This window comes from Protomyctophum bolini (assembly GCF_963924005.1).
Source record: "Protomyctophum bolini genome assembly, chromosome: 21".
Taxonomy (NCBI): Eukaryota; Metazoa; Chordata; class Actinopteri; order Myctophiformes; family Myctophidae; genus Protomyctophum; species Protomyctophum bolini.
The window spans coordinates 312,542-324,568 of NC_137882.1; the positions used below are offsets into that span (position 1 = coordinate 312,542).

The 12,027-nt window shown below is 43.6% G+C and overlaps 1 protein-coding gene across 1 annotated transcript; it reads right to left on the minus strand.

The window, feature by feature from the left end:
• Nucleotides 1-1,463: 1,463 nt before the first annotated feature.
• LOC308336005 (NACHT, LRR and PYD domains-containing protein 3-like) lies at nucleotides 1,464-10,562 on the minus strand (the record flags this gene model as incomplete). The annotated part of the gene is made up of 7 exons (XM_080793247.1): nucleotides 1,464-2,143; nucleotides 2,715-2,776; nucleotides 4,992-5,150; nucleotides 5,664-5,837; nucleotides 6,585-6,758; nucleotides 7,809-9,690; nucleotides 10,262-10,562. The coding sequence occupies 7 exons, from the start codon at nucleotides 10,560-10,562 to the stop codon at nucleotides 1,581-1,583; spliced, it is 3,315 nt and encodes a 1,104-aa protein (XP_080649373.1). The 3' UTR covers nucleotides 1,464-1,580.
• Nucleotides 10,563-12,027: the final 1,465 nt, after the last annotated feature.

Genomic DNA, 12,027 nt, shown 5'->3' on the forward strand with positions numbered 1-12,027 from the left:
CCGTCCTAAAGTCGACTCTTCGGTGCTACTGAAAATGTCTGACGAGCCGAAATCATTTCGGCACTACAGCGGCGAAACAGCTGTAAAATAGGAGTATGAATCGGCCCTAAGGGCTAGTTAGAATAAACAGCTGTAAAATAGGAGTATGAATCGGCCCTAAGGGATAGTTAGAATAAACAGCTGTAAAATAGGAGTATGAATCGGCCCTAAGGGATAGTTAGAATAAAGCATCGTTAGTTTATACCGTCAATAACATCCACCCAATACATCGTGTGGTGGAGAAAGTACTCAATTGTTGTACTTCAGTAAAAGTACCAATAATCCTATTTAGAACTACTTCGTTACGAGTAAAAGTACAGAATTGAAAATATCCTTGAGTAAAAGTACAAAAGTACTGAAAGTAAAAGTATTCATATTGCAGAATGTCCCACTTCACAATTCCAAAATGTCTATTGAAAATATAGCACAATGTGTCGCCTTGCAACGCATTGTGAGCCAGGGGGTCCCTGGTACAACACATGTTCAGATGGGGGTCCCTGGTACAACACATGTTCAGATGGGGGTCCCTGGTACAACACATGTTCAGATGGGGGTCCCTGGTACAACACATGTTCAGATGGGGGTCCCTGGTACAACACATGTTCAGATGGGGGTCCCCGGTACAACACATGTTCAGATGGGGGTCCCCGGTACAACACATGTTCAGATGGGGGTCCCTGGTACAACACATGTTCAGATGGGGGTCCCTGGTACAACACATGTTCAGATGGGGGTCCCTGGTACAACACATGTTCAGATGGGGGTCCCTGGTACAACACATGTTCAGATGGGGGTCCCTGGTACAACACATGTTCAGATGGGGGTCCTTGGTACAAGTAAATATTAGAAGGGTCCATTTGGACACCTAGTGTGGTCCTGGGGACACCCAGGGGTCCTTGGGGGGTTCCAGGGGTCTTGAGGGGGTTCCAGGGGTCCTTAAGAAGAGAACAAGTTCAGCGCATAGTGACTCTTTAAGAAGAGAACAAGTTCAGCGCATAGTGACTCTTTAAGGGGGTTCCAGGAGGTCTTGAGGGGGTTCCAGAGGTCTTAAGGGGGTTCCAGAGGTCCTTGAGGGGGTTCCAGTGGGTTCTAGGGGTTTTGAAGGGGTTCCAGGGGTCCTTGAGGGGGTTCCAGGGGTCCTTGGGGGGTTCCAGGGGTCTTTGAGGGGGTTACAGGGGTCTTTGAGGGGGTTCCAGGGGGTTCTTGAGGGGGTTACAGGGGTCCTTGGGGGGTTCTACAAGCTATGAGCTTGTAGAACTGCCTGTGAGCGGCACAGCTCTCTCTCTATGTGTGTGTGTGTGTGTGTGTGTGTGTGTACCACGGAATGCAATGATATGATTGGTTGAACACAGAATGTAATGATTTGATTGGCTGACGTTGTCATCATTATGATGCACGATGACAGTCAAGAGTGCTGCTCACTTCACACAGGTGTGATTCTTTGAATAATAATGAACATTGTATCAAAAACGTATCTGGTCTTATCCGTCTGTCTCTCGTGGAGTAACCATGGCGACCTGATGTGACGTCGCATAGAGACTCTATCTCTGCTCACACAGAAACACTGAGGGGCCATTCCCAACCGACCCCAACCAGAACCCAACACATAGCGGTTCAGTGGACGTGGTCTGGAAGGTGTGCAGGTGGGTCAGAGTGTCCTCTGAGGACACGTCATAGAAGGACAGCGTCCCAGCGGGACGGTCCACATACAGTGCTACTCTGTAGACCTCGTTGGAGCGTCCAGAGGGACGGACAGGGAGGACAGTCCTCTTCCTATTGTGGTAGACAGAGTAACCGTTACCAACACACTGCAGACTCCAGGACATGACACTGCGTCCAAGCCAACAGGAAGCACCAGATCCTTTCCTGCTGATTCTTCTGTCAGTCCCTGCTATCTCAACCGATCCACTGCACTCTACCTCAGAGTAGCAGCGTTCGCTCACACTCTCTGCAGTCAGAACCTGCTTCGGTCCATCAAACCTCTCTGTATGATCAGGATACTGATGACTCTGTAGCAGCTTCAGCACTGTGACCTTCCTGTTGTCCTCAGACAGAGTGAGGCGACAGTGTGCTGTGTTTGTGTCCAGAGTGAGACGCTGGGAATCTGATGAGAAAACAACACAGTAAACATTAAATACATTATTCACTGACTGACACACACACACACACACACACACACACACACACACACACACATACGAAGATGTGCACACACGCACGTACATGTACGTACATACACACACACACACACACACACACACACACACACACACACACACACACACACACGAAGATGTGCACAGGCACACGCACGTACACAGTCACACACACACACACACACACACACACACATGAAGATGTGCACAGGCACACGCACGTACACACACACACACACACGAAGATGTGCACAGGCGCGTGCACGTACACACACACATGAAGATGTGCACAGGCGTGCGCACGTACACACACACACACATGAAGATGTGTACGGGCACACACTTACACACACATGAAGATGTGCACAGGCACACGCAGGTACATACACACTCACACATGCACGTACATGCCTGTACACACACACATGAAGATGTGCACAGGCACGTAGTCGTAGACAGGCAGGCAGGCAGGCAGGCAGGCAGGCAGGCAGGCAGGCAGACAGACAGACAGACACTCACATCTTGAAAGGAGTCGAGGATTAATCCAGTGATCTATCCAGTGTTCTCCTCCATGATTCACACTGTAGGAAGAAATGATAAAACATTTCTATTACCATTGAATGATACAGAGAGTATGAACATGCAACACTTCATTAAGACTCTTCAGCTCACATTTACCATTAAACATTTATTGAATAAAGCAGTGGTTCTCAAACAGTGGTCCGGGGACCACGAGTGGTCCTTAACCCATTTTGGGCGGGAACCAATTTTGGTGTTAGCATCATGTCGTGCTTCAGCTATTTAAAAATATAGCTGACCGAGTGGCGCGCTACGAGCTTGTAGGTCTGCTATTTTTTAAAAATCAAACAGCGACTGACATAGAAGACATTTTTAGAATCTGATCTCAGGTCAGAATGGGTTAACCCATTCTGGGCGGGAACCCCTTTCGGTGTTTTAAGCATTATGTTATACTTTAGCTATTTTTGGGGTACTTGATATGAAATAGTTTGAGCACCACTGATATACTGTAGAAATATAGGTTTTTCAGAAAACTGCACTTTGTATACAACAAGGTTGAAACAAAGTGCTGTACACAAAGAAATACTAAAATATCAAAGAAAAAAGCAACAACAACAACAACAATACATAAACAGGGCAACATAAGGACACAATGCAGTGGAAGCAGCAACTCTTAATCAGTATGTTCAAATGCCAAGGAGTACAAGTGAGTTTTCAGACGTGATTTAAACACAGACAAGGACTGAGAAGCTCTGCCATGAGGTGGAAGTTCATTCCACAGTGTAGACGCTACAACGGGAAATGACCTATTCCCCCCCGGGTGGGATTTCAGCTTTGATTTAGGGATCTTGAGAAGTTACTGGTCAGTCGACCTCAGGGCCCTTGTCGATACTTTGGGAGCTACAAGTTCCGAGATATAGACTGGTGCCAACTAAATGATGGAGAGTTGGTAACAAAGTGGACCCTTACAGATCTTTAACTGTTGAGACCCTCCCGGGTGCATTTGGTTTCATTTTACGCTCTCAAGAGTTAAATTACTGTTAAACATCTGCATTAATTAATTTAAAAGAAGTCTCCACAATTAGAGAATGTAGAATAATTGTTATTTTGATCAACGTTTGCCTGTTTCTCTACAACACAATATTGTTATATACGAAGGTTAGGAGATTTGGTCAGAAGTGTCTTTTAACCCATTTAAGCCTGACGTGGAAATAAAAAAAATGTCTTCTAAATCCTGATAGTTTTCTGAAAAACCTTCTATATCGTCAGTGTTGCTCAGCCTTTTTCATGTCAAGAACCCACAGAAATATCTGTATTTTGCTGCGGACCCCCATCTGAAAATATGTTGTTTTAGGGATACCACAGAAGCAAAGATTTGAGTGAAAATGTTCGCTCTGAAAGAATATATATTCAAAGATTTGCGCCGCATTCTAATAAAAAATAGGCACGCTATGAGCTTGTAGATCTGCTATTTTTCAATAGCTAAAGTATAACATAATGCTTAAAACACCAACAGGGATACTTTTAATTGGTTTCATATTTGTAAAGCCCACACACAGACGTACACTGTGTTCAATAGCACCGTTTTATTGCAGAGAAAAGAAAAACAGAGATAGGTTTGCATCCGACAATATGTACACCCAAAACTACAGTCAATCTAAGGTCGCCTTCACACAAGAAAGCTTTACTGCGATTAAAACCAATCCTGATGCACATTGTCGGAATGTGCGCTTCGTTTGGCAGGTGTGAAGCCTCATTCGAATCCTAATCAAAGAACCGCATTCTACTCCGCCAAAAAACGGGGGTTTCGTTTCGCTTCCAATCGCACTTTATTTCAATTCGGTGCAGGTGGGAATGAATCACATCAAATGAAGGAAATTAAGCAGACAATGTGGCGGATGAATGAGGAGTAAAGTTGGAGACAGAGGATATTTTATGCAGCGAGATGTCCCGTTACCGTGAATAGACGTGATCGAATGAGGAGAACGAAAATATGGTCAGATGAGCACATTAAGTTAACACATAAAAACACTGCAGTGTACAGAGCTGTCTGTCTGTCTGTCTGTCTGTAAACATGGAGGGCTGTCACTGTGTGCGGGGATCCAAGTGCTGGAGACTTTCTTCATATTGTTTAAATATAAATACTGCAAAATGAAACACATGCTTAAGCATGATCTATAAACTGTATAGCTAACATGGCATGTGCATAGTAGCATACTAATTTAATATGATGATCGGATAGCCTAAGATGGATGGACACATTCCAAGTCGACTCACTTGACAGTCTCCAGGCCAGCAGAGAGCAGCGTCTGCTCAGCATCTCCTCCTGGGTGGTTACAGCTGAGGTCCACATGCTTCAGATGGGAGGAGGGGTTGAGGGCTACAGCTGAAGCCAGAGAAGAACAGCCTTTCTCTGTGATCGCACAGCCTGACAACCTGCAGAGATATCCACACTTTAACAAACTGCTGTTGATGCTCCAGTACAGAGAAAACTCTATTTACCTCAGAGTCTGCAGTACAGATCCACACAGAATAAAACTCTTACCTCAGAGTCTGCAGTACAGATCCACACAGAATAAAACTCTATTTACCTCAGAGTCTGCAGTACAGATCCACACAGAATAAAACTCTATTTACCTCAGAGTCTGCAGTACAGATCCACACAGAATAAAACTCTTACCTCAGAGTCTGCAGTACAGATCCACACAGAATAAAACTCTATTTACCTCAGAGTCTGCAGTACAGATCCACACAGAATAAAACTCTATTTACCTCAGAGTCTGCAGTACAGATCCACACAGAATAAAACTCTATTTACCTCAGAGTCTGCAGTACAGATCCACACAGAATAAAACTCTATTTACCTCAGAGTCTGCAGTACAGATCCACACAGAATAAAACTCTATTTACCTCAGAGTCTGCAGTACAGATCCACACAGAATAATTTACCTCAGAGTCTGCAGGTGACAATGTGGACTCTTCACTCCGGCACATAGAAGCTCAATTCCAGAGTCCTGCAGGTTGTTCAAAGTCAGGTCTAATTCTCTCAAATGGGAAGGATTGGAGGCGAGAGCCGAGGCCAGAACTTCACAGCTTCTCTCCGACAACCAGCAGTTCTTCAGACTAAATGAAGAATACAACCAGATGAGGAGGGGAGAGAGAGAGATTTAAAGAAAATACATATTCCTGCCATACAATTTCCGTTGGCTCATGCAGCATAAGTTTTCCACATAAAACCTTCTCTCCCACTGGGTTTTTAGATATTAATCCAAAGTTGATGTTTAGAACGTTTTGTGCATTTTGATCAAACTGTCGGGGGCTGACCAGCTTACTGATGTCTAGTTACGCCCCTGATACTCAACACCAATTAAGAATTAACATTAATATAAATATCATTCAAAACTAGGGGATGACACTCTGACAGAACACATTCAACCACTCATAGTGTCATCAGAGGTGTTTAGTGTTTTAATCCATTCTGACCTGAGATCAGAATCTATAAATGTCTTTAACATCCTGACAGTTTTCTGAAAAAGCTATGTTTCTATGTCAGTCGTTCTTTGATTTTTCAAAAATAGCAGACCTACAAGCTCGTAGCGCGCCACTCGGTGGTGCGCTATGAGCTTGTAGATCTGCTATTTTTCAATAGCTAAAGCATAACATAATGCCAACACCAAAAGGGGTTCCCGCCCAAAATGGGTTAAATGTAGTATCTCAGCATAAAGACTACATACATTAGTCACTGTATCTTATCAATATTAAGGTCAGTGTGAGTTACCATGATATCAAACCTTATGCACACTTACATTATAATCACTTACTATAACAGAACGTAACCAAATACGAATAGAAATGGAAAATGAATCTGACCTGAGAATCTCCAGACAACAGTTTGGGCTCTTCAGTGCAGCACAGATGAGATCCACTCCGGAATCCTCCAAGACGTTTCCACTCAAGTCCAGTTCTCTCAAATGGGACGGATTGGAGCTGAGAGCTGAAGCCACAACTTCAATGTGTTCCTCTCTGAGGTCAAAGCCAGCAAGTCTGTAATTACAGATTAAATGTAAAATCAGAGATGATCAAAACAGAACAGACGTTCACTGTCAAAGAGGTTCCCTGTGGAGCTGTCTGAAATGTGTGTGTGTGTGGATACTTTTCTGACTAAGCAAATAAGAGGCATATTGAATTTAAATGTTCTCATAACATTCCACAGTTTTCATTTGATTGGAATACAAACATTAAATAATGAAAATAACAACTCGTTGCTGTTGCTCCACTCTGACAGTGAAGTGAAGAAATGTTCTGTCAACAGATGAACAGCCTGTACGACTGCATGACATTGTTAAATATTTCGGTTTGCTTAACAAAGTCCTCTGTGAACGCTAAGCAGACCTAATGCAAAATGCAACAACGTAAACATTTGATCCAGACCGTGTAAGCAAACGTTAGGTGTGAAAGGCACCTAAAATATCTTCAATCTAGTTCTTCAGACATTAGCAGGATGTCAGTAAGAACAGAGAACAGAGAAGTGGAAGATAGATGGAAATCGTGGAACTTACATTTAAATGTATTAAGTAACGTGTAAACGTATGACCAAGCTCATTGTTTAAAAGACCATCCTCTGTACACCCCCTCACTAATGGTACGGTCCATTCTCATTTGTTATAGTCTGTTTTCATTGTAGAATAACAAATGAGGACACTGGTAAATAGTACACACACACACACACACACACACACACACACACACACACACACACACACACACACACACACACACACACACACACACACACACACACACACACACACACACACACACACACACACACACACACACACACACACACACACACACACACACACACACACACACACACACACACACACACACACACACACACACACACACACAGTAATTTTAACTATATAATAATGTTGTCATTTCTCACAATGACTCTCTCTCTCTCTCTTTCTCTCTCTCGTGTGTTTGTATGTGTACAAATTGATGTGTTTATTTTGAATGAATGAATGAATTAATTGAGTCTATGTGTAAAATCTGCTCTAACATGTTGATAATCACATGACTACTAACCTGGCTGTTGTGCAGTTGCTCACAGCTGGGACCAGTCTCCATCGCGCGTCCTCTGATGTGTTGCATTTCTGCAAGTCCAACACCCCCAGAACCTCCTCTGACATCTGCAGCATTCTGACCAGAGCTGAACACTGGGTCTCAGAGAGTTCCTTCCCCGACTCCAGGTACTGTTGGATCCCCTTACTTACTGAGAGGGCCTTCATCTCCATCAAGCATTGGAAGATGTTGATACATCTGTCAGGAGAGCCACTGCAGGGATCCATCTCCTTCAGGTTGCTGATGGCTCTCTGGATCTCCACTGGGCTGTTCTCTGCCTGAACCAGCAGACCTCCTAACCGTCTCTGGTTGTCCTCCAGTGAGAGACCATGAAGGAAACGGACAAAGAGGTCCAGGTGGCCCTTTTCGCTCTGCAGGGCTTTGTGCATAGCAGCCTTCAGGAAGTCAGACAGGGAGCTTTTGTGGTTGAACTCATCATTGTTCAGGAATGCCTTCAGGACCGCCAAGTTCTTCCGAGTGAAGAAGGGGAACCCTCGCCTCTTGTTCTTCTGTGTGAAACAGTCAAACAGGTAGACAGCAGCCAGAAACTCCTGGATGCTCAAATGAACAAAACAGTAGACGGTTTTACCCTGGTTGTATTTACTGTCTGGTTTGAAGATCTCTGTGCACAGTCCTGAGTCCACTGGGCCCTCTCTGATGTCAATTTGACATCTCTCCAGGTCTTCTTTGTAGAAAATGATGTTGCTTTTCTGCAGGTGTTCAAACGCCAGCTGTGCCAGCTTCAGGAGAAAAGCTTTATCAGCCTTTGTGAGTTCCTTTTGTTTCCCACCATGCCTTAACCACTTCCTCTTTGTCAAAACAAACAGGAAGTGGCTGTAAATCCCAGCCAGGGTCTTGGGGAGCTCTCCTCTCTCATCCGTCTCCAACATCAACTGCAGAACATCGACAATGATCGAACAGTAGAACGGGGTCTCACACATGATGTGGAGTTGCTTCGATGCTTTGATGTGTGAGATGATTCTCTCAGCCTGCTTCTCATTTCTGCATCTCTTCTGGATGTACTTCACCATCGCGTCATCAGTGAACCCTCTCACCTCCGTCATCACATCAACCAAGCCATCAGGGATCTGTTTGGCTGCTGCAGGGCGTGTGGTTATCCAGAGGTGAGCAGAGCGAAGCAGGTCCCCTTTGATGAGGTTGACCAGTAGAGCTTCCAGAGGGACAGCCTTGGTCAAATCATCAGAGCAGTCATGCTTAGATTCAAAGTCCAGCTCCAAGTGGCATTCATCGTAACCTTCCAGAACAAACATAACTTTGAAAGGACTCTGGTCGTAGTTGGCGTTTCCTGACATCTGCATCTCAGTGAAGATGTAATCAAGACCTTCTTCTGGAATGCATTTGGTTACGTAAATGCATTCGTGGATAAGCTGTGCCAAACTAAACTCTAGCTCCTTGTGCAAATTGAGCTGGCGGAATGAGAGCAAGAAGATGAGATGGGGATCTTGGGGATCTTGATATTTTTTCTTTGCCCAGTCAGAGAGAAACTTGTGTACGAGAAAGGTTTTCCCGACTCCAGCGTCACCAGTGGACAACACTGTTCTTATGGGTTTGTTTGGTCGAGAAGGGTGTTTGTAGATTTTACTGAGTTGGACATCCTGGCCTGCATTCTTCCTCTCCATCTGAGTGACCGCAGGAGCGCTGCTGATCTTTGCTTTATCAATATGTGTGAGGGTGAGACGCGAGTAAGATTCATCAAATTCCTTCTTGTCCTCCGTTGGTACTGCCCCTACAGGTAAAACCGCAAATGGTTCCCTAACATTTGTCTGGAGCTTCTCTTGGTAGTGTGTAATAGGATGGTCACCTGTTCGTGTTTTCACCAGGACAGCTGAAAGGAACAAAGCAATTCATTTAGATATTGAGAGAAATTAGCAGATTGTTGTTAACATAACAGGAAATAACAGGGAAATTAATAGAACGGCATGATTTGTTTACATGATGAATAACATGTTATGACTTCACTTGTTTTACTAAAACTTTAATTAATGCCATAATGGAAGTCAATGAGACAAGGAGTATTACATCATAGTGATGTCACAGATACCTGACGTTTCCAATATTTTATAATTTTCCAGATATTCAACATAACTAATTAAGTCTAACTAACGAAGGCCTCATGCAGACTCAGCGTTTGTGAAATATGACAAATTTAAAGTGTTTGTTATTTAATAGCCATGTAAATGGTAAATGGTGCATTTATATAGCGCCTTTATCCAAGGCGCATTACATACATTGTGCATTACATTCACCCATTCACACACATTGAAACACAGATTTCTTTCTCATAACCTCTTCAAGGTTCTGCCAACAGTTCTAGGCGATATACTGTGTTTATATATATATATACACATATATATATACTGTGTTTGTGAGTTGTGTTAACTTGTCTCTTCATCTACCTTTGGGTGTGTTTGGATCCACTAGATCAGTGGTTTCCAAACACTGGGACGATGATAATCTACTGACTAGATCATTCCTGCTGATCTTCTCCAGAACATTCTTCAGGATCTGATCTGCATTACTGGTGTATGTCTGCACGATCAGATCCACAGTCTGCGTCCTGCTAGCGTTCTCCAGAAGGTACGTTGGGATCGGCTGGACACCTTCCAGGTGTTGGAGATGCCACTGGAAGATTTTGAACTCCTCGTTTTGCAGATGCTGCAGAATCTCCAACATGTGGACCGCATTAGGTGTCCCCATGGTCTAGTCCTGTAGAAACAGAGGATGTTAACATCTCCATGGTCTAGTCCTGTAGAAACAGGAGACAAGTCCAGGAAAAGTCAAAAGTGTGGTTGCATTTTAAAATATGCCAAGATGACCGATGTGCCAAAAATGCGACAAGAAAAAAAAATGGCACAAAATCACAAGTCCACGATGAGTTTGAAGAATCACTTGGAACATGTAAGTATCATAATAAACGAAACGTGCCTCGGAGGCGGAACATAATTAGCCCATGGCTAATGGGCTAATTATGTTTCTAATCTAAAGGTTAAAAACTTGGCTAATTGTTATTATGTTTTTAGGTGCATGAGATCAATCTGGATGGTTCATCTGCCGGTTCCAGCACGACTCAAACCACATTGGAGTCAACAGGGAGGAGGCTTACGGAGCCTTAACCGCTGGACTTGTCTCAATGATTGCCATGGACATGAGACCAATAAACATTATAGAAGGAAAAGGGTTTAAACGTTTCATGAAAATAGTGGAGCCAGGCTATACTTTGCCAAAGAGAGAGTATGTCTCAAGTGAACTTACTGTAAAACACAAAGTCATAAAGAATCCAGTTCGTAGTGAAATTGATGAGTGCGCTGCAGTTAGTTTCACAACGGATATATGGTCCAGTATAAAAATGGAAGGATATATGACGGTGAGAGGTCACATGATAACATGATAACAACACAGCGACTGGGAAATGAAAAACTACGTGCTAGAGACCAAGATAACGGAGGAGTCTCACACAGGTGTAAACATCTTGGAGAAGTCTATAGAAGTGGTTGAATATAAATCCATATTCTGCATTCCAAGAACATGAAGTTTTACCTGAGTTGTTGTGGTTCCACAACAGACAGACAGGCAGGCAGGCAGGCAGGCAGGCAGGCAGGCAGGCAGGCAGGCAGGCAGGCAGGCAGGCAGGCAGGCAGACAGACAGACAGACAGACAGACAGACAGACAGACAGACAGACAGACAGACAGACAGACAGACAGACAGACAGACAGACAGACAGACAGACAGACGAGGTGTGAGTTACAGTATGTTTCTCTGGAAAATACATTGAAATATGATAAGTACAGTTACACACTTAATACAGCCTATTACTTAAACCCTACGTCAAACAGTGTGAAAACAACCGATCTACAAGCACACATGTTGCACGATGTGTGCTGTTGATTGATTGAATACTTACAGGTCTGTAACTCAGAGAGTGTAACACATACCAAATGGACCCTTTATGGCCATGAGACTAAAACAAAGTTTAGTTTCATATTCTTTCATTGATGAATGAAACAGAAACAGATTATATTTGGTTTTAGGGTTAGGAAGCCATGTTTTCACCCGCTGTAAATTATCACAATCCTGGCCGCTACACTACACAACATACATAATAACAGCAACATTTTATCCATAGGCTAAATGTGTAAAACTCTCACCAGACATGAAAAAAAA